We start from the raw sequence: 21802 nt of genomic DNA, 5'->3' as shown, positions 1-21802 counted from the left end.
CCACAGCATTCTCAAGTCTGCACCAACCCTCACCTCAGTGCAAAAGCTCCAGATCCTTCCCAGGAAAATCTCAGTGCACAGTTGGCAACCTTCCCTGGAGGTTGTGGGGCCCCAAATAGCAACATTGTCCTCTTAGTGGGAGAGGAAGCTCCTGGGCCCTCCCCACCTGCCAGAGCAGGTGGCCCGTGAGGGGACAGGCCAGTCACAAGGATAACAGCTTCTTACCTCTGCAGAGCATTCATCTCTGACAGCACAGCACAATGCCTTCTTAAAAGAAAAACAGCCTTACAATCCCCCAGAGCGTTCCCAGGAGGCAGGGCATTCTCCAAGTGGGAACAGGAAGCACAGATCTCAGAGCTGCTCCCACACGTAGGTTACAAGGCTGGGACTTCTCTGTTTGTAATTTTGTTTATTATTGAATCAACTCAAAATCACAGCCCATGATCACAACAAATTCCACAAAGTGAAGCAGCTTCTCGGCCTCAGAGCCAACGCCGGGCTCCCGTGCGCGTGTTGAACAGGTAATCTCTGCCTGTACCTGACCTCAGGTGGTCGGGAGGGAGAGAGAACTGGTCTCAGAAGAACTGCCTCCCTCCTTCCGCTAAGGGTAGGGGAGACATTCCAGGACCCTTGGTGTGACCCCCCCCCAACTTCTGCTTGATCCAGCCTGTACCCTTCCTGCCTTCTCAGCACATCTTTTCAGGTCTGGCTCAAATGCATAGGAAGTATCCTCGAATCCCCAAAACTGGACCCCAGCTCCCTCCTAAGCCCAGTGCCAGGTTACTCTGACATAATTCACTGGTTGACAGTGGAGTGTCCTGGGGCGTCTCCACCTTCCCCCTTTCCCTTGTGGTCAGAAACCAGTCCAGGGCTGAGTCATCTCCTGGTCCTACAGGTGCTTGACAAACACTGGCTGAGGGGGGAGGAGGGCTGAGGACAGACTCCATTCAGGGAAAGATCAGACAGTGGATTGGTGGTAGGAGGAGATACTGAAGTGGGAAAAGGAGAGAAAGTGGGCCCAGGTGGAGAATGGTTAGGAAGCGGGTACTCACGGGAATCCTGCGCTCTGCCATCAAAATGCTGCTGAGGGAAAGGAGACGGTGCCGAGATGAGCCCTGCCCACAGGAGCAGGCGCAGGCCTGCCTCCCCTGCCCCGGCGGTGCTGGTGTGGCTGCCCCCCCAGCGGTAGACAGCCACGGGGAAGGAGCAGGCTGGGCAGGGGGAGTCTCTGGAGCAGCCTCGGGGCCCACCATGCAGGGTGCGAGGCTGACATACCAGGCTTCGGACGCTGCTGGGTTGCTGGGGCATCTGCATCCTTGGTGCCGCCACGAACCCCTCCATGGACCCCTGGGTTCCCTGGGTGCTGGGGCAGAGTAGGAGCAGGAATGCAGGATGAGGCTCTGGGCCTCAGCCTGAGTTTGGGGGATGGACTCCCAGGCATAGAGGTATGCAAAAGAGGCTGACCTGTTTGGCAGAAGACACTGGGCTGGTTTGCTTGGTGCCTGTATCACCTGGGCCAACCTAAATTGCCAGGAGGAGGGCCCAAGCAGTGAGGGAGCAGGCCTGCCGGCCCCGGGAACCAGCACCCTCACCTGCCCCTTTAGACTGGGGGTAGCCAGCGTCTGTATGCAGGGCTCACATGCTCACCCCGACCCTCCTCTAGTCTTGGGCCTGTGCCCACGAGAAACTCAGTCTCAGGGGCAGGTCACATTCAAGTGGAGGGCATGGGTCAGGAATAGGGGTGGATGCATAATGTGTGGCGGACTCAGGCTCCAGCCTGGGCCTCATCCACGCCTGGCCCATCTCAAGACTGGGCCCTGCCAATGGTGGAGACAACTTCCTCCCGGGGTCTCTGCCTCTGACCTGACAACCCCTGGAGGGAGGCAGCCCTCCTTGAGATCAGTTAATCTGCTCATCAGCTTGGGCATTTTGTCACCAACTCTCAGGTGAAACCACCTACAGCAGACCGGGTCCGTCAGTGGGCTGGGGAGGCAGGGCACATGGGGATGGGAGCCCTACCCCTGGAGGGGCCTGCTGAGGAGCCAGCCCAGAGCCGCGAGGAGAAGGGCGCCCGTCACCGTCAGCACTACCACGAACCAGGGCTCCGGCTGCCAGAAAGCCTCTGTATCTGTCACGAGCAGGGGTGTCACCCCTGAAGGCACCTGAAATGGGGCCACAGCCTCACCACTGCCCTGCCCAAATGCCCCGATATCCAGCCTTCAAACCCCTCCAAGGACTGGGCCACCCCACACCCCAGGTTTGCTTCTGTATTGCCCGGCTCTGCATTCAGCAGTTCCCTCTGGAATGCCTTCCCACATCATTCCCCCTGGAAAACTGGGTTACCTCACCCTCCAAGGTCTTCTCTCCCCATCCCCACAGGGCCCGAGGAGCCCCTCACCGTGGCTCTGTGGGTGCTGGTGGCCTCTGTGCTGGCCCTCCAGGGGACTAGATGCACAATGACCGTGGCTGTGGTGCTGAGGCGGGGTATGGAGGGACCTGCATCGGCCACACGGATCAAGAGCTCCTGAGTATGGGGCTGATTTGGCCAGGGGGGTCCCACCGTGGCTTCACTGTGCACCAAGGCAGCTCCTTGCAGTCTGAATCGGCTCTGGCTATTCCCTGGAAACAGAGTAGCAGAAGGAGGGTCCACTGCCAGCCATGTCCTGCCCCTTCCGGACGGCCTAGTGGCCCCCATGGCCCTCACCCGCCACGATGCTGTAGGAGAAGGCCAGGCGTTGTGGCTCCTGGGGTACCCAACATGACAGGTTGGTCACCTCCATACGACGGCCCAGGGGTGCGTGGACGATGAGCTCCTGGAGTGGGGGCTCACACTCGGGAGCATGGTCATTCACGTCCTGCAGGAAGGCAGTCAGGTCACCCACTTTCCAAACCCCTAGGCCAGTGCCTCCGCCTCTTCCCGCCACAGCCCTGGTGTCAGGCCCCAGGCTGCAAGGCTTTCCACAGGAAGGCACCACCCTGTCTAGCCAACCAACGGAGGGAACTGAGGCACAGCGGGAGAGCAGAACGCTAGAGTCTGAGCCCTCATCAAGGCCTTGGGGCTGAACCACCTCAACCTCGATGGTAATGGTGCAGGAGCCCGAGCGGCGGTGGGTGGGGTCCTGGTCTTGGCTGTGGTCTGCCAGCAGGACAGCAAGCCTGTACCACCTCTGCAGCTCGTAGTCCAACCGCCCCAGGAGGCGGACCTCTCCTGGAAGGGGTGCCGTGGCCTCAGCTGCAGAGTCAGCTCGGCTCCACCCCCCCTCCCAGCCCCGAGGTGGCAGTACCGCTGAGACGGTCCACAGCAAAGACAGCGGGCCTGCCGGAGACGTAGTACTCAGCGCTGTCATGAGGATAATCCGCGTCCGTGCCCACCACAGAGCCCAGCAGAGTGTGGGGTCCCGCATCCTCCCGAACATGGAACGTGCGTGGAGCACAGGCTGGGGAGAACTCGTTGACAGGCGTCACTGTCACCAGCACTGGCACCTCAGCTGGAGGCCATTTGGCAGTCAGGGAGCTGGCCTGGGATGCCCAGCCCTGCCCTGGGGGTCTGAGGAGGAAGTGGGTCTGGACAGAGGAAGGGCAGTAGCCTTCCCCTGGTGGGGTGGGAGTGGGGTGGGGTCTGGAATTGGAGAGATATGGCCCCCTGGAGTCTGAAGTGGAGACAGCCCTGCCCACCCAGGTTCTGAGGGAGATGGCCTTGTCCTGACCTTCTGGACCCGGGGATGGTCACTCACTGGTCATCAGGGGCTGGCCCCCATCGAGGACCAGGATGGAGGCCACATGCTGGAAGCACACCCCAGGAGTGTCACAGTCCAGCGTGGCATTCACCTGGACAGAGGGGCAAGAGAGAGCCTCAAGCCAAGGCCTGGGAGAACCTAGAGCCACACCGGAAGCCTCAGGCCAGGGCATCTGCAGCCAGCCGGCCCTGACCCTCTTTTCCACACTGCAAAGCGGGCTGGCCCCAGCAACATCTCCTTCACCCCCACAACTGAGGCTCCCACTGACCCTCAGCCTTCCCCCCTTCTTGTCCCAGGCATGCAGCAGGGGGACTGGGAATGGGCTGGGCACCTCCAGGACCCTGTTTCGAAGGCAGAGGCTGGCTGGGCCAGGAGGGCTGTGGGACAGCAGCTGGAAGTCAAGGGCAGAGCCAGGGGAGTCCGGGTCAGTGCAAGTGAAGGTGGTCAGCACGGTGCCCACAGGCGTGGTCTCCGGGATCTGTGTCCTGGAGGTAGTGGGAGGGTGGCAGGGCAAGTATCAGGCTGGGTGTGAGCTGCGGTTCTTGGCCCAGTAGTTCAGGGAAAGTTCCAGGCACTCACACCAGTAGCGCTGGAAGGCAGCGTGGAGGCCAGCGGTTGACCGACCGCACATTCACCGTGAGGTCCTGTTCGACGCTGGCCCAGGGCCGGAGTCGCTCATAGGCCTTCACCTGCAGCCTAGTAACTGCTGTACCTGGGGCCTGTGCCAGCTCCAGGGGTGCGGTGGACCGGACCACACCATCATCTGGGCCAGGCAGGAGGGCAGGGGGCACAGATGGTCCTGTTTCCACCCTCCCACTGGGGTCACTGGCAGGGGAGGGCACTGAGCCTGGCCACCCTGGCTGCCCCCTCTAAGGCTCACCACTAACTCTGGCCCAGCCCCCAAACTCAACAGCACCCCAGACTCGGCCTGAGCTCCAGCCTCGATTCTCAGGAGGGTGAGAGGATAGCGCAGATCACCTCCAGACCAGCCACAGAGGCAGCCCTGTGCCCTACCCCAACCCCAAGCCCCTCACCACGTCCGATGGAGAAGAGCGGGCACGGTGCTGGGGAGAGGATTTCGTAGCGCACGTCAGAGCCCTGGGCGTGGACCTGAGCCACCTTACTCCCGGGAGCCAGGTTCTCAGGGATGGTGATGTTCTGGGCCTGCTCCCTGGACCAAAAGGGGGTCACTGGCTCTTGCCTGCTCCTGCCAGCCTCATCCTGGCCCGCGGGCCCCTCCCGTGGAGCTTCCCCTGCACAGAAGCCAGCTGGGCAGCTCCAGCAGTCCCACACCCTAACCCTCTCCTAACTCCCTGGGCCTCGGGCGTGCCTCCTGCCCCGTTCCTGGGGAAGCAGACCCTTACAGGAAGGAGACCTGGCTGGAGGGGACAGGCAGAACGTCCACTCTCAGCACCCCATGACAGCTCCGGTTTTGTCCGAAGGTCACCACGATGTGGAGCTGGAAAGCCTGCAGTGCACACAGAACAGGAAGGGAGCCCCAGAGTGTGCCCGTCTGTGTGTCCGTGCCCAGCCTCCCCTGCAGACAGGCCTCCCTGGGGGGCCTCCGCAAGGAGCCCCTGCCCTCGCTGCTCCTGTGACTGGTCCCTCTGCCGATTCCCGCTCTTGGTCATGGAGAAGCCCCACTCAGAGGGAAACCCAAACCGTTCACGAGGCGGCTCACCACCCCGGCTGCTGGGAGCCCGTCACTAGGACGCGGGAGGAGCTCCGACGAAGGCGCTCTGGGACCTCCGCTGCCCAGCTGCTCCCCCAGAGCACTCTCTCCCTGCGCGCCGCTCTGGGCATGCCCCTCGCTGTCGGGGGCAGTACAGAGCCCCCAGAGCTCCAGAGCCAAGAGTGCCCTTTTTCCTGGATCTGCAGAGCCTGTGCGGCAGTAGGCCAACAAAGGCGGCAGGGGCAGGTATGGGCGGTGCCTGGGAGAGGCGGCAGGGCAGGGGGACCGCAGAGGCCGGGAACAAACAAAACCCAGGAGGCAGTGGCTCTGCCCACATGTGTCCCAAGACCCCAAGTCGTGCTTACCTTTGGAGCCTGGCCTTTGAGGCCCTGGGGCGGTGCCCGCAGCCAACCCTGCCCATCGATGGAGAAAGGTCCGGGGAAGTGTGCAGGGTCCTGGGCACTGGTGATGCTCACCTGCCAGGACAGAGATGCTGGAGGTCCCAGGCCCAGCCCCCAGAGCCCCTGGCATCCCTGTCAGAATCCCCCGACACCCCAGCAGGTCGTTGTCCACACCCAGCCACCCATAGCCCACACTGACACCTACCCTAGCTTGGCCTCCCCAGCCTCCAGCTTGACCCCGGCCCTCATCCTCTGTCCTTTCTGCTTTTCAACCAATTGTTTTTTAACTGGGATTAGTCTTTTTGGAGAATTCAGAACACCTGGGAGAACTTGAAGGAAGAACTCGGCCCCCGAGATGTCCCTGTAGGAAGGGCCTCGGCCCCTGGGGGCAGGCAGCCCTTGGCAGCTCTCTGAAGCACGCATCATGCAGAGGCTCAGACGCACACTAAAGGGTCCCTCTGCGGGCCGTGCTTGGTCTCCCTGTGTCTCCCCGCGCTACACCGCACCATGTGTGTGCTGGGCTCACCTGGGCACCCCGGAGTTCCAGGCCTGGGAGCAGCAGAGTGTATAGCTGGGCGCCAGGTTGGACAGTTTCCGGCACCTGGATGACTTCGCCAGCTGGCCAGAGGGGAGGTCAGGGAAGCTCTGTTCAGGCCATGCCTGCTCACCCCCTACTGGCTGCCCCAGCCTTACCTGGGCTGGCAAATCGGCCAGCACACTGGATACGGCCGGAGTCCCGCTGCACATCCACAGAGAGGGGTCCCTCCATCACATGAGTGCCACACGTGAACCGCAGCCGCAGCTCATAGTGGTTCACTGCTAGGGCATCCAGCCGGGCTGAGCTGCTCAGGGTAACCTGAGGCAGATGGCAGTGCTACATGCGGTCTGGGCTCTCCATCCCCTACACCGCCTCTGGCTTTGTGAGCTTAAGGTCTGCCCCTTCCCCCCGCCAGCCTCCAGCTGTGCCCATGACCTTACCATGCCCACATAGATCCCCTGCCACCTGGTCAGGCTGGGTGGGTTGAAGAAGGTGGTGGGTGGCTGCACATGGAGCAGCTCCAGGGTAGGCACGTGAGATGAGCAGTTGAAGGAGAAGGACTCAAGGACCGTGCCAGGCCCCTGGCTCTCAGAGACATTTACGAACCAGGGCAGGCAGCAGATGTCTGTGAGGAGGAGACAATTCAGGTGGGAGGCCCCCATGTGCACAGAACCACACGTTCGAGCAGAGTCCTGCCCTCTGCGTCAGGGCCTGGCCGCATCTAGGGGCTGAACCACCAAAGCGCTTTCCTGTCCCCCACGTCCAACCACGGGTCAGCTCATTTCACAGGCTGGAAGTGAGGACCTGGTCAGGGAAGCATCCAGGTTAAGGAATGAGAGTCAGGGGTTCAGATCGTTGCCATTCCCTGGCTTCCCCCAGCCCCTGCCCTCCATGGTAGCTTATCTGAGAAGGGTCACAACCCCATCATCCGCTGTGGAGGGATGCAGGGTGAGCTCCTCACCGCAGACTACCAGGGTAAGCAGCAGCGCGGGGGGCCTGAGCAGCAGCATAGCAGCCTGCAGACAGTCGGTAGAAGGGATGCCAGGAGGCCCGCGTGTTTGTCAGGCACGTCCTGTTGCCAGGTCACTTGCTCAAACACAGCTGGGCAGGCGTGACTCCTGGACTCCCCAGATTCTAGCCCCGCCCATCCCTGCTGACTTGGGCTCCAGACTCATTAGGCATCAAGAAGTTTCTTTCACTGTTCCCAGTGAATTCTCTCCATTCATCACTACAACCAAAGGAGATGGGAGAAGAGAAGGGTAAAGCATCAGATGGGCAAACTGAGGCTGAGGGCAGTCTCGGTCACACAGTTCTGGGAGACAGGGCAAGCACAGGACCCAGGAAAATTAGGCCCAGGACCTGCTACCCCACAGAGTCCAAGCTCCAGCGGCCCACCCCCATTAAAACATTATCTGCCTAATGAAACTGGACCATTGTCTAACCCCATACACAAAAGTAAACTCGAAATGAATCAAAGACCTGAATGTAAGTCATGAAACCATAAAACTCTTAGAAGACAACATAGGCAAAAATCTCCTGAATGTAAGCATGAGCAACTTCTTCCTGAACGTATCTCTTCGAGCAAGGGAAACAAAAGCAAAAATGAACACATGGGACTAAAAATGAACACATCAAACTAAAAAGTTTCTGTACGGCAAAGGACACCATCAACAGAACAAAAAGGCATCCTACAGTATGGGAGAATATATTTGTAAATGACATATCCGACAAGGGGTTAACATCCAAAATATGTAAAGCACTTACATGCCTCAACACCCAAAAAGCAAATAACCTGATTAACAAATGGGCAGAAGATATGAAGAGACAGTTCTCCAAAGAAGAAATCCAGATGGCCAACAGACACATGAAAAGATGCTCCACATCACTAATTATCAGAGAAATGCAAATTAAAACCACAATGAGATATCACCTCACACCAGTAAGGATGGCTGCCATCCAAAAGACAAACAACAACAAATGTTGGCGAGGCTGTGGAGAAAGGGGAACCCTCCTACACTGCTGGTGGGAATGTAAGCTATTTCAGCCATTGTGGAAAGCAGTATGGAGGTTCCTCGAAAAACTAAAAATAGAAATACCATTTGACCTGGGAATCCCACTCCTTGGAATTTACCCAAAGAATACAACTTCTCAGATTCAAAAAGACATAAGAACCCCTATGTTTATCGCAGCACTATTTACAATAGCCAAGAAATGGAAGCAACCTAAGTGTCCATCAGTAGATGAATGGATAAAGAAGATGTGGTACATACACACAGTGGAATATTACTCAGCTATAAGAAAACAGATCCTACCATTTGCAACAACATGGATGGAGCTGGAGGGTATTATGCTCTCAGTGAAATAAGCCAGGTGGAGAAAGACAAGTACCAAATGATTTCACTCATCTGTGGAGTATGAGAACAAAGAAAAAACTGAAGGAACAAAACAGCAGCAGACTCACAGAACCCAAGAATGGACTAACGGTTACCAAAGGGAAAGGGACTGGGGAGGATGGGTAGGAAGAGAGAGAGAAGGGGGAAAAGGGGGCCTTATGATTAGCACCCATAATGTGGCAGGAAGGAGGGGGCCATGGGGAAGGCAGTACATACAGAGAAGACAAGTAGTGACTCTATAGCATCTTACTATGCTGATGGACAGTGACTGTAAAGGGTATGTGGGGGGGGACTTGTTAATAGGGGGAGTCTAGTAATCATAATGTTCAAGTAATTGTACATTAACGATACCAAAATAAAAAATAAACAAACAAAAAAACAAACAAATAAAATAAACTAGGAGAAGCTAAAAAAAAAAAAATTTATCTGCCTACAAAATCCAGGCCCAACGTCAACAAAATATCTCAGAAGTTGTCTGCATTCAAGGAGCAAAGAGAATCCTTGGTGATAGAAACCAAAAGAGTGGTTATATTTGGGGATACCAACTGGAGGGACAGTGAGTGGGCTCCTGGGGCAGGTGGGCCTTCTGGGAGGCAGCCGCACAGTCTGTAACGTTCACTGAGCTGCACTTCTGAGAGCTGCGCCTTCGTGACCTTTGCAGGGCGAGGTCCAAACTTGTCTGCACTTGCTGTCTCCAGATCTCACCTCCCACTGCTTCTAGCCAGTAGTCAGGCTGGCCCCTCTGCCCACAGAGCTGCCGGACGGACGGGGTCCACAGCCTTGGGCATACTGCTGTATTCATCAGGTCCTTCCCCACCCTCGCCTCCCAGGCAGCACTGGGCACTTGCTCCCCGGGGGTCCTAAGTGCCCACCACACCCTCTCAGAATCCTCCCCCTTCCAGCTGCGCCTGCCCCACTCCTTGCTGCTTCCGCCTCCCCTTCCCCTGCATGCAGTGGAGTGTCCCAGGGTTCCCTGTGGCCCGCCGCCCTCCTCTAAACTCGCCTCCCCTGGCACACCCAGGCCCCCGGCCCTAGGCACCATCCACCGGCTCTCCTTCCCAGATCCAAGGCCCTAGTGTCGATCTCTCTCCCAAACTCCAGTCATACACGCACCCTGCGGCTGCCCCTGCCTCTCCTCTTGGACGTCTAACAGGCTTTTCAAGGGTCACATGTCCACAAACGATCGTTCAGTTTTCACCCCCAAACCCACTCCTCTCTAGTCTTTCCTGGATTGGTTCATGGCAATTCCATCCGACATTGCTCAGGCCAGACAACCAGAAGCCATCCTCCATGTCCCTCTCTCTCCACCCACACTGATACCTCCGCGAGGCTTGATTTTAGCCAATAAGGCCCCAAAGTGACCCCCTCTGTGCGCTAACCCCACCCAGGCCCAGGCCCTGGCCTCCCTGCTGATGAGGGCCGGAGCCTCGGCTCTGACTACAGAACGGTTCTCCAAAAGCAGCCGGGATGACCTGAACAGGAGCCGGCCCGGGTCACGCCCTGCTCAAAAGCTCCAGTGCCCCCATCACACCAAGAACAACCCCCCGCGTTCCTTTCTAAGCCGGCTACCCTCCCCGCTCCCCAGCTACCGTCAGCTTCCTGGACGTGCGCACCGCCCAGCTCCGGTCCTCCTAGGAACTCAAACCGGCGCCCCCCTCGCCTCGAATGCCCCTCTTCTTGACCCCATACAGAATGCCACCTCCCCTGAGGGTCCCCTCTCCCAAACTAGCCCGTCGCCCTCATTCCGCGCGCTCTCTTGGTCTGCTGACTTGCCTAGTCCGTCTCCCGTTAGGCGGCACTGAACCTAGCCTCCCCTAGGCGGCGGCCTCTGACCTTCCGGCCCGGCATTCACCCCCGTGTGCCCGGTGCCGACAGAGGGAAAGCGGCTGTCGCCGCGCGCTCCCCACTAGAGGGCGGCCCCGCCGGGCAGCGCGGACGCCAGGAGCGGAGGTCCCTTCCGAGGACTGCCGAAGCCGGCGCAGGGGCGGACGCAGACGCGTGGGGGCGCTCTGCCCCACATGGACGCGGCCGGGGGACCTGCAGCCCCCTTCTGGGGCGGCTGCCGCAGCCGCAGGAGGGCCGCGGGTCCCGGGGCACGCGGGGGCGCCCCGCTGCAGCCCGGCCGTCCACAGCGCGGGCGGGTGGGGCTGGGCGCCGGGTTGGCCCCCCGCCGGCCCTCGGGGCGGGGCCACTGCAGCCCCGCCCGGCCCTTGGCGGCGGCGCCGGGGGCGGGGCGCGGCCGCCAGATGTTGGGGCGGCGGCGGCGGCGGCGGCGGCTGGCGCGCGAGGAGCGCAGGGGTCGGCGGGCCCGGGGCGGCCCCGCAGCGGCGCGGGCATGCACAGCGGGCGGCCCGGCCGTGTCCTGGGCCCGCTGCGCCGGGAACTGGTGAGCTGGGCGGCCGCGGCTCGCGAGGGCGCGTGGGGTGCTCGGCCCGTCCGCCCGGACGACGCGCGGGTGGGGTCACCCCCAGCCCTCCGGGGCGGGCAGCGGGCTGCGTGGCGCCCCGGCCCGAGGTCCCGCGTCTGGGTTCGGACGGTTGGGATCTATCTGCCTGGGCATCAAGTAACAGCCGCCCAGCTGGCCGCGCTGCCGGGCGGCGGAGGGATAGGGCGCAGCAGGGGCGGCGAGGGGCTGGAGCGCTGGAGCTGCTAAGGGCGCCCCGAGCGCAGGCTGGACCTGCCCGCCCGGCCAGTGATCTGTCCTTCTCTGAAAGACTGTGCGCTCTAGGGAGCCGAATCCCTCAAGAGGCACGGGATGCCCCCAGCCCTGAGCAGGACCTACTTCCCCGTGCAGGCCCGCAACCCTGGCTCCCGCCCTGTGGCGGGTACCGACTTGCCCGGCTCTGCGTGCTGCAGCCTGCCAGACTGCCAGCAGGTCGGCTGATGGGAGCCACACGAGGTTCGTGTGCCAGCGCCTCCATGCCTGCCCCGTGCCCACTTGGAGCCTGGCTGCCCAGGCCCGCAGGCCTACCCAGCCCTCCTGGGCCTTGTTTGGGCCTAGAAGCAGGCAGGGGTGACAAGAGCTGCCCCTCCGACCTCTGCCCTCTCTTCCTCCGCAGCTGTGTGGCCGGCAGTCAGGCTCACCCCCGATGCCCGGTCCCCTTCTGCCCCCTGCCAGGCCCTGCCCTGGTGTGCGGCTCAGGCACCGGCTCAGGGCCTCGGATGCCCTGGAAGAGGACCCCATCTGCTGCCTGGAGGAAGGGGAGGAAGAAAGTGTGGTGACCGGAGACAGGGCTGTGTCCGTGGGGGTCTCCAGGGAGCATGCCCTGGACTGGGACTCTGGCTTCTCGGAAGTGTCAGGGAGCACGTGGAGAGAGGAAGAGGTGCCCGTTGCCCAGCACCCAACGCCCCCAGCGTGGGCCCCTCACAGACAGCGCCTCTCAACCAGTGGCATCCCTCTGGCCGGTGGGGCCCCTGTGGCCAGTGCACCACCTGCCCACCGACCACGGCCAAAGTCCACCCCGGATGCCTGCCTGGAGCACTGGCAAGGGCTCGAAGCTGAGGACTGGACAGCAGCCCTGCTGAGCAGAGGTCGCAGTCGCCAGCCCCTGGTGCTGGGGGACAATTGCTTTGCTGACTTGGTGCACAACTGGATGGAGCTGCCCGAGGCAGCCGTTGAGGGGGACGGAGGGGGAGGGCCCCGTGCCCGTGCTCGCCCCCCCCAGTTCTTGCTTGGCCTCTCAGAGCAGCTGCGACGCCAGCTGGCCAGGGCGCGCCGGGCAGCTATGGTGGGAAAGCGGCTGTCATGCCCCCCTCGCCCAGAACCCGAACTGCCTGCGGACATCTCCCGCTTTGCAGCCCTCCTGAGCTGCCGCAGCCGCCAGCCGGTCATCTGCAGTGATGTTGCCAGCTACCTCTGACCCTGCCCTCCAGCCGGGACAATAAAGGCCTTGCTCTGGACTGGCCTGTTCTGTGAGGCAGCCCCATGCCTGGGAAGCACAGCCCAGGCTCTGATCCTAAAGCGCTCCTTCCCTCCTTGCAGGGTCCCTGGCCTGCCCACACCACCCCCTGTGCATTCCTGTCCCTCCTTCCGTTACCCTCTCCACTTACGTCTTTCTTCAACGAGCATTAATTGAGCACCTCGTGCCTCCTGGGGCTGGGACACAGGGCTCTAGAGAAGTGGGTGGTGGGGCTGCCTGTCGCAGAGGCGGGAAAGCGGTGTCCTCGCCCTCACAGCTGAGCTCCAGGAGCACGCGCCCGGGCTCTGGCACCTGGCCTGTCACCTGCTGTGCCAGCTCCATCATCCTGGCGGAGTGGGGGACATGGAGTAGATGAGCTGTGGCAGATGGAGCGTGGACTAGAGGGTGCTGGTGGGACATGAGGAGCCCCAGCAGGAGCAGGAGCAGCTCAAGACAGGAAACATCTGAAACTATTTTAGGAGCGGCAGGCAGGGCTGGCAGGAGGCAGGAAGCGGCAGGTCCCTTGGGAGCGGGCTGTGGGGGGCCCACGGGGCTGGCCCAGCAGGCAGCTCGTGGGGGCCTCTCCTCAGGCCCTCACCCTGCACCCCACCCCCAGCCCATTTGCCAGCGCCATTTGGCAGAAGAAAGCTTCAGGTAGGTGTGAGGGGCCCGGATGGGGCCAGGAGGGGGAAAGTCCCCCACCTCCAACCTCTGGGGACAGAACAGTGCCTGGTTGAAGCCGGCAGGGGGCTCACCCCAGGCGCAGGCGACCATCCTGCCAAACGGAGCAGGGCCCAGCCATGAAGCGGCATCTTCGCCCTCAGCCCGTGTTGCTCCTAGAGAGACAGGTCAGGCGCCAACTGGGCCAGGGTGGGCGCAGCCTGGGGGAGGGGAACCAGGCCTGCCTGGAGATGGGCGGCAGCCACGCCAGGCTCCTCTCTGGCCGCCCAGCAGGCACTGTCCGGGGGTCCCAACAGGTCCACCTCGGGTGATGGAACTGGGGGTGCAGGGAGGAATAAGCAGCTTCTCACACACACCCTCCCCTTCCCGGTGACCAGCAGCCAGGCCCCTTTCCTAGGGGAGGAGCTGAACTAGAGGCAGGAAGCAAAGCTGGGGGGTGGGGGTGGAAGGTGGGCTCTGGGCCCAGAGTCTCAGCACCCTCCCTCCCATGATGGGGCCAGCACAGGAAATGGGGCTATGGGCCCCCCCGCACAGGGAAACAGGCAATCCATCACACAGGCGGGCCGGGGGGTGGGGGTGGGGGTGGGGGCCGTTGCTTCCTCAGGAAGTGGGAGCAGGGCCGCTGCGGTCTCTGATATCTGATAGAGCTGCTTGTTCCTCAAAGCCGGGAGCCAGGGGGTGCGGCCTGTCCCCTAATCCTGTCCTGCCAGGGCCTTGGGCTACTACCCAGCACACGGGGGCACAGTGACCCCTGTAGGGAGTCCCCAGGCCTCCTCTTCCTGTCCCCTCTTTCCTCCCCTATCTCAAGAGTCTTGGGGTTCTGGCACCCACAGCTGAGGGTGGCAGGCAGCCAGAGGTGAGGACAGTGGGACCCTGCCGGTCCCCGAGAAAACAGTGGGGTCAGGCTGAGATGAGGCCAGAGGTGGGATGGAGGGATCCTCCCTCCCTCCGCCCCGTAGACAAAGCAGCTGTGTGCTAGCTAAAGGCGGCTCTCACAAAGGGGCTCTGTGTGCTGTGCCCTGAGGGACCCCTAAGCTGCTCAGCAGAAGCCTAGCACTGGCCCATGACCTCTGCCCCGCACCCCCTCTCCTGGGCCCCATGGAAATGCCGAGTACTGCCGAGCCTGGGCTCCCGGCCAGGGGCGCTCCCAGCCCTGCGCTCAGCAGAACACTGGCACGCATGATCACACAGCCGCACCAGAGAGCCCACCTGGTACACTGATGTGGGGACACGCTCCCTCGACGCCCAGAGCCCAGGTACTCACACCTGTAACACGAGCACACCCACCCCACTGGCCTGCAGACACCACACCCTGGTGGCAAGCTGGTGCCCTTTGACATGGGGGGGCAGGATCCCCAGCAGAAGTCAGACCCCATCCGGGGCTGGGGCAGAGGCCCCTCCCCAGCGCCTTCCCCTGGGCACTCTTGCGAAGGAGGGGGCTGTGGGGATGTCTGGCTCCACTAATGAGTTAAAGCTGCCGCTCCCCCAGACCCAGGGCAGTGGAGGGATGAGGGGGATCTGACGGCTGCTTCCTGCGTCTGACAGGACCTAGCTTGGCTTTGCGGCAGGAAGGGGCTGAGGGAGTTCTGAGGGCTCCCCAGGAGTCTGGGTTCTGGTGCAGCCCACAGCCAGAGGAGGACCTGTTTGGGCTGGTGCAGGGAAAACCCAGGTCTGATGTGGGGAGGGTGTCAAGCATGCACCTTCTGGATGGCTGGGGCGCGAGGCACCCAGTGGCTAAAGCGGTTTTCAGCCAGATGGGTCAGGCGCTGAGGGCCATTGCCTGCCCAAGGCTTTATACAGCTCCCAGCCCAGCAGGCCTACCACAGCCACTGTAGTGGTGGCGATGGCTGGGATAATCCGGCCCATGGTTCCTCGCTCTGCCAAAGACAGGACATTTGTTCTGAACCCCAGATGAGAGCTAGGTTAGACCCCCACCCCCAGACCTGAGCCCCAAGGGGCAGGGTTTCCTGGGCACAGTTGGCCAGTGGGATCCCGTAGTTCTGAGCTCACTTGCCAAAGCCACATGGAAGTCGCCATCATAGTCCTGCATGGCCCAAGCCAAGAGTGTTGACGCTGTTCTGTGCCTGTCCCCATGGCCCACTGTGTGCCACCGCACAGGTCTTCCCAGTTCTGGGGGCTGGGCGCTCACATCTCCCCTTGTCCCAGGTAAGGAGGCTGAGGCTCGGGTTGAGTGAGCTGCCCCTGGGGTCCTGCTGGGAGGAGGACTCAGGCCAGGGCCCAGAGACCTTCTTAGTTCTGCGCCTCCCCATCAGCCTCCCTATCCCAGCCCCGCCCCCACTGAGAGCCCCCACTGTCTCAAATGCCAGGAGCTCTGGGGAGGGCCCACAATCCAGACCTGCAGGGGCTCATGCAGTCCCCCTGAGTGCTCAGGGCCTGGCGGGGAAGGGGGTGTCAGGCAGGCCTCAGCCCTGTTCCTGCACCCTAGCCTAGTGCCTAGTCTTGGTCTCTCTGCCAAGCCTGCACTTGCAGGGAGACCCCTCAACTGGTGCTGCAGTTCCTCCCCAGGAGCCCCCTGTCCCCGGTGAGTGCATGGGTGTCAGTGCTTGCCTGCACACGTGCCCCTGTGTGACTCTGTCCTCACCGAGGGTGGGGGGAAGCTAGCTGCTTCCCAGGCCCAGTGGTTTGTGGGGCTTTTTGCTGAGAATCTGCCCTGGGAACTGGGGTGGGGTGGGGAAGAGAGAAGGGAGAGCGCCTATGAGGGGCCAGAGCGTGAGCCCCAGCCTAGAGGGAGGCAAGGTCAGAGGGCCTGCAAGGCAGTGAGCTGGCTCCATGCTCCTCCTGCCTCCCAGGCCGAGGACAGGGTCAGGTCCTTGGGTGGCAGCCTGGGGTGCTGGGGCGACTGCCAGGGACCTCACCAAATTTAGCAGAGGCCCGAGCCAGCTCCAGGTTACCAGCATGATTGGGAAGGGGGTCCCCAGGTGGTGGGGGCCAGGCAGTGGCAGGAACTTCAGTCGTCCCCTGAACACAGTCTGGTGTGTGAGCCAGGCAGCCCGTGCATCTGCGCATACAGGTCAGCAGCCACCAGCACACAGAGGAGGGGTGTGTCCTGCAGCTGGACCAAGAGCAGGGGTTGCCAGAGAAGACTGGGCCCTTCAGAGACGGGAAGAAGTTTGGGGCTAAGCCGTGAGGACTCTGGCTCCCAGCGCCCCCTGTTGGTGGCCTTACTGATGGCGGTGGGTGATGGTCTCGTCAGCCAGATGGAAGAGCCCCTCAAAGTCATCCCAGGCCCACTGTGGCGGGGGAGGAATGTGAGGTGTCAGGTGGGGACCAGGTCTGCAGCCCAGATGGCTTAGGCATCCCCTGGGCGATCTCTACCTGCAAGGGGCACTCGCTTGTGCTGAGGAAGTGCCGCCCGGTGCTGACAGGGTGGCAGTGTCCTCGGAGGCGGGGGCTCTGTAGTCCTCAGTTACCTGCGGAATGAACACTGAAGCCCTGGCCCAGCTGCCCTGCGTGTCTGCCTCCAGCTGTGGCTTCAGATAGCAGGTGCAGCAAGCAGCCTCATGGCGCCCTGCAGCAGGGCAGAGGGTCAGGAGGGGGCTGGTGCAGCCTTGGACAAGGGCTTGAGTCCCCACATCAAGCACTCATGGCTCTGGGCACTGCCCACGGTGGCCGCCACACCATCCTTGTGGGAGGAGCTGTGTCTGAGGATGTGCTCTGTGGCGGGATCTGGCGGCTAGGTGGGTGAGGTCGCCCCCGAGTCTGAGCTCGGGTGGTGAGCAGCCTCTGCAGCCAGCTCTGCCTTGGGCCTCTGAGAAGAAAGCAGCGTGTGGGGTGGTGGGCGTGCAGGCCTTGTGGGAGGACAGCCCGGGGCCCAGGGCTGCAGGGAGGGGCTGGCACTCCCAACAGTGTCCTGGGACCTGAAGAGGAACTGGTGCCTGAGACTGGAGTGTTCTTGCTGGTCCAAGATGGCAGCAATCGCCCCCACGGGCCCCCAGGCCCACTAGGGTCAAGCCTTTGAACAGCATGCAGCCCTCAGCGCCACGCTCAAGTGCAGGCAGGAGCAGCCTTAGCCAGAGTCTTGGGCCCCCAGGCTCTCCCAACCTCCCCATCCCGAACACCAGGCCCAGACACCTTGCCCTGCCCCTCACGGCGGCGGCCCCTCCCAGAGCGCAGACCTGGGGTGCCAATGCCTCTCCTCCTCGCCCTGAGTTTTCCAGGTCAGGGTCTCAGGACTCTTTCTTCTATTTAGGACCCCAGTCTTGAGCTCAGCTAAGACTTGCACACCGACCCAGCTCCTCACCAGTGTGCAGTCCTCAGGATTGGGAAGGGGGTCCCCATCTTCTGGAAGACAGTGGAGGGCACCCAAGTAAAGCCACTGGCCCTGGAGCATGAGCTTCCAGGAGACTGCCTAGAGGCCAGCACTTGAGTCTAGGGGTCACTGCCACCTCCTAACCCCTCAGGACCCGGCAGGGGGACTGTGCCAGGGTGTGAAGCCTCCAGGCTGCTGGCTGGTGTTGGGCACTGTCTGACACCCACCCACACTGAGCCTGTGCCCTCCCAGGCTGGCCTGCCTGTGTCTGTGCCCACCTCCAGCACTTCCCGGGCAGTCTGGCACCCAGCAGGGCTGCCACGGCGCTCAGGTCCCCCACACACTCAGGGCCTCACCTAGCAGCTCGGGCCATGGCTTGTCCTGTCCCCTTCAGGGGTCCCGGGGCCTGGGCCCGGCCCACCGCCGTCTCTGCACACACGCCTGGGGTGGATCTCCACAGGCCCAGCTCCACCTCCCCTCAGGTCCTTCAGATGCACCCACCCCGTTCCACAGAAGAGGAGGCAGAGCCCAAGTGGACAGCCCCATCGGAGGATGCCTGGTGCCAGCTGGTGCCCCTGAGGCTTCACCAGCCTGGTGTGGCTGCCAGCTGGGCTCTGAGGGGTCAGGAGGTAGCCAGTGTCCCTGGGCCCTGCACCTGGCCCTTTCAGGGGCCCGACCTCTGGTCTGGACATAGTGTTAGACTCCCTTGATATGAGTGGGGAACTGCCGCTGGCATTCACACTTGGATCTGTGAGGTAGACAGAGGCTGGCGGGAGGCGAACAAGGCCACCCACAGGGTCCCAGGGCCTCCGTGGGAGGCCATGGCGGTGCTGGGCCTTGTGCAGTGCATGGAAGGCCTGAGGCTGGCAGCGGGCACACTGCATCTCCGGAATGGGCCGTCACAGGGCTGCAGCAGGGCTGCCTCCAGAGGCCCCTGCAGAGGGCATGCTGCTCGGGTCGGCCCGCGCTCGGGTCGGCCCGCACGCGGGGCCCGCAGGCTCCCACACTCCCTGCCTCAGAGTCACCCACACTCACGTGGCTCACACGCGTGGGCCCCAAACGCAGGTCACAGGAGAAAGTCGCCGCGTCCCAGTCTCTAGGGTCCTGTCCCCTGGGGGAGAACCAGGCTAGTCAGCATGACGCCGGACCTGAGTAGTTCCCACATGCCCTCCTGTCCCGCGTCGTGCCCCCGACCTTGCTGCCCCTCGAGGATGGTGGAGGGAGAACCTGTCTCCAGGACAAGGCCGAGGGCCCTGTGGGGCTGGGGGCTGAGCGTGGAGTTGGAGGAGGTGGGCTTCCCCGGCTCTCCGCCAGGCTGGGAGCACAGCAGTTGAGCCCCATCCCCAATGCCCGAGAAAGTCACTGAGTCCCCATCACAGGAGCGGTGGACATCAGCCTCTGTTCTCGCAGTGAGAACGCTGGGAGAGCCCTGGACGAGAGGGGGCTTGCCTGGGGGTGCCTATGCCTGCCTCCCACATGCTCTGGCAGGCCCCTCCTGGTCAGCAGTGAGCACCATGCCTTTGTACCCCCTGGGGGGGTTGCTGGAGGGCAGCGTCAGGGGCTTTGCCTCTGCAGGGTCCTGCACAGTGAGGCCTCACCGGAGTCACAGAACTGCCTGTGGTGGGGGTGGGGGTCACAGGCGGCTCAGCGGTCGACCGCCGTGACTGTGGTGAAGGGTGGGGACATTCAGGCAAGCCCAGAGGGCCGGGATTCGGGAGGAATGCTGGGAAAGGCGGGCAGCTAGAGGGTGTGGGGGTTTCTGGAGCAGTTTGCAAGCTGGGGTGGAGGAAGCAGGGGGGTGGCACTGAGGACCAGGGTCTGGAGGGGCACAAGACAGGTCTGGGGCTGGGCAGGCAGTCCCACTCACCCCACCAGGCCCCAGGTGTCAGCCACCAGAAAGCAGATGCCCAGCTTGTGGCATAAGGCGCCCACTTTCAGCTGCTCCTCCAGCCCTGAGGCCATCAGCACCACTGCCTGCAGACCCCGTGTCAGCAGGGCTGAAGTGAGGCTTGAGCTGGCCTGGAGTGGGTGTTGGGGGGCCACCTTGGAGTTCTGCCAAGCCCAGCAGCAGGTCCTCGGTGACGTCCCCGGTGTGGATGCACACCTGGACAGCTCCGCTGAGCTCAGCTACCAGTCCTTGCTCCTCTCCAAGTTCTGCTCTGAGAGGAGAAACTGGAGGGGGACCCAGTCTGGCTTGAGCAAGGAGCTTTTCCTTGGGCCCTTCCCCCACCTGCTCTGGGAACCCATGGGCCCCAGGACCCTCACCTGAGCAGCCAGGTCGGGCCAGCAGGTGGATGGGGATCATGCAGGGCGAGGCTGCCCGTGCCTAGCAGGACCAGGTTTTCAGCCGCCTCAGCCTCAAGGCCCTGAAGGCCTGACTGGAGGGCCGTGGCCCCCTGAACCTGCCTGTGGGTGGGAAGTGAGAAGGCAGGTCACTGGAAATGAGCAGTCAGGAGGCCACCCCACCCCACTCTCCCCGCGACCCTGGGCCTCACAGCTGGCCTGAGTACGGCCCCTCACCCAGCAACAAGGAGGCGTCCCGGACGGCCGCTGCGAGGCCAAGGGCTGGGTGGTGGGTCTGTGTGCGGGAGGTGACACTGGGGCCGCGCTGCGGCTAGCGCACAGGCTCTGGGACCGAGCGAGTGAAGGATGCTGCGGGTCACGGCTTTCTGCCTGGCTCTTCTGCCATTTCAGGGAGTGCAGAACTGAAAGCAGACTTTGAGCCCGCTGCTGGGTTCTGCCTGCTGCCTGTCCCGGACAGCCTAGCCTGTCACAGCTGAGTTCTGGCGTCCCTGGGGCACAGGCAACATGGGACAGAATTGGGTCTGTCTGCCTCTGGGAGAGCAGATACCTCTCGAGGAAGGGTACGGCCACGGGAGGGAGTCATGTGGGCTGGATGCCACGGTCTTCTGTGGCTCCCCACATGTCCCAAACCTCAGGCCCCTGCCCCTCAGGGCCCTTGCCTGATGTGTGTCCTGCCACCGAGTGCTGGTGGGAACCACCTGTCCCAGCGACTCTCCTGGCCTGCTGTGCACCACACAGACTTATCGACCCCAGAGGACAGGCCAGTGCCGTCCCAGAGGCCACAGGCACACATGGGCTGCATTGTCCCACCCCCAGGACCCCCACCACAGACCTGGGCAGAGCCTGACACCTTCGAGAGAGTCTGCTTGGCCTGGAGCCACTCCTTGGGGAATAAGGGTTCCCCCAGACCAGGACAGACAGTGGCCCTGGGTGGCCAGTCAGGGGTGCCCAGGTCTCAGAGAGGGCGGTCAGTCTCTGAGTGCCAGACCTGAGGGTGGGAGGCACAGGGCAGCCACAATCACGTGTCCTTACTTTTCATTTAAATTTTCATTTGGAGTGATTGTAGCCTCAGAGGAAGCTGGAGAGCAGAGCTGTCCTGTGCAGCCTTCACCCACAGGTGTGAGCTTCGGCCTTCTAGGGCCTGGGGGCAGCTCTCTGGAGGATGGGCTATAGGTCCCACAAAACTCCAGGAGCTAAACCACGTGCTGTCACAAGTTCTTCTTTAAAAATTGATGTAAAATTCACATAACAGTAAAATAACCATTTTAAAGTGTCCAATTCAGTGGCATTCGGTATATTCACAATGTGTTCCCCCTACTTTCAAAGCTTTCTCCTCACCCGTGAGGGGCGCAGAGCCAGTCATTGATTGCTACCCTGCCCCCGCCCCGCCCCTCCGAGCTCCCGGCAAACACTCATATTCTGTCTCTAAGAATTTGACTCTTCTGGACATTTCATTTAAGAAAAATCATACAAAATGAACTTTGGTATCTGCTTTCTTTTACTTAGCATGCTTTTGAGGTTCACCCAAATTGCAGCATGTATCAACACTTCATTCCTCTTTATGGCTGAATAATTCTTCCCGTGTGCATCAATCACAATTTGCTTATCCAGTCACCTGCTAATGGGCATTTGCACTGTCCCCACCTTGGATGTCAGGGGTACTGCTGCTGTGGTCACCCCTGAACATGTATTTGAGTGCTGCTTTCAATTATTCTGGGTATATGCCTAGGAGTGGAATCACTGGCTCACAGAGCAATTCTGTCTTTAATTTTTTGAGGGCCCAACAAACTGTTTTCCACCAGCAGTGTACAAAATTCCTGTTTCTCCACATTGTGGCAACACTGGTTTTTCTTTTTAAAAAATTACACCCATCTTAGTAATGGGAAATAATAAGTAATAATAGTTTT

General features: G+C 61.7%; 3 protein-coding genes across 18 annotated transcripts; 1 reads left to right on the top strand and 2 right to left on the bottom strand.

Moving 5' to 3' along the window:
* Window positions 1-389: 389 nt before the first annotated feature.
* Window positions 390-12884, bottom strand: CDHR4 (cadherin related family member 4). Of its 15 annotated transcripts, none has more exons than XM_057487430.1 (19): window positions 9288-10537; window positions 6789-6973; window positions 6504-6666; window positions 6337-6428; window positions 5775-5885; window positions 5102-5205; window positions 4772-4908; window positions 4317-4500; window positions 4069-4222; window positions 3735-3828; window positions 3285-3488; window positions 3069-3208; window positions 2705-2855; window positions 2399-2619; window positions 2020-2162; window positions 1465-1521; window positions 1276-1363; window positions 1053-1083; window positions 390-538 (listed from the first exon to the last, which is right to left on the bottom strand). In XM_057487430.1, exons 1-19 carry the CDS (start codon window positions 9781-9783, stop codon window positions 483-485), a joined length of 2811 nt encoding a protein of 936 aa, XP_057343413.1. In that variant the 5' UTR covers window positions 9784-10537; the 3' UTR covers window positions 390-482. The 15 variants fall into 15 exon arrangements, 14 of the variants coding, with proteins under 14 accessions (XP_057343413.1, XP_057343416.1, XP_036734341.2 ...); XM_057487433.1 differs by having other exon boundaries at window positions 1053-1080; XM_036878446.2 differs by lacking the exon at window positions 9288-10537 and adding an exon at window positions 7310-8242.
* On the top strand, window positions 10974-12641 carry INKA1 (inka box actin regulator 1). 2 transcript variants are annotated; one of them, XM_036878455.2, is made up of 2 exons: window positions 10974-11127; window positions 11801-12641. In XM_036878455.2, the coding sequence occupies exons 1-2, from the start codon at window positions 11077-11079 to the stop codon at window positions 12599-12601; spliced, it is 852 nt and encodes a 283-aa protein (XP_036734350.1). In that variant the 5' UTR covers window positions 10974-11076; the 3' UTR covers window positions 12602-12641. The 2 variants fall into 2 exon arrangements, with proteins under 2 accessions (XP_036734350.1, XP_036734351.1); XM_036878456.2 differs by lacking the exon at window positions 10974-11127 and adding an exon at window positions 11621-11640.
* UBA7 (ubiquitin like modifier activating enzyme 7) lies at window positions 12810-20008 on the bottom strand (the record flags this gene model as incomplete). Its single annotated transcript, XM_057488813.1, is given in 25 exon segments — window positions 12810-12837; window positions 12885-13193; window positions 13239-13351; window positions 13396-13476; window positions 13546-13559; window positions 13562-13637; window positions 15022-15105; window positions 15107-15242; window positions 15941-16316; window positions 16319-16504; window positions 16506-16572; window positions 16658-16722; window positions 16725-16922; window positions 16996-17090; window positions 17431-17690; window positions 17819-17877; window positions 17962-18469; window positions 18691-19040; window positions 19134-19184; window positions 19187-19206; window positions 19459-19561; window positions 19632-19727; window positions 19730-19763; window positions 19857-19882; window positions 19885-20008. Coding segments are annotated over 25 exon segments (3459 nt in total), but the record flags the coding sequence as incomplete, so codon positions are not given.
* Window positions 20009-21802: the final 1794 nt, after the last annotated feature.

The sequence above is a fragment of the Manis pentadactyla genome, chromosome 1, assembly GCF_030020395.1.
Source record: "Manis pentadactyla isolate mManPen7 chromosome 1, mManPen7.hap1, whole genome shotgun sequence".
NCBI classification, from domain to species: Eukaryota; Metazoa; Chordata; class Mammalia; order Pholidota; family Manidae; genus Manis; species Manis pentadactyla.
This window is presented reverse-complemented; position numbering and strand designations above follow the sequence as displayed.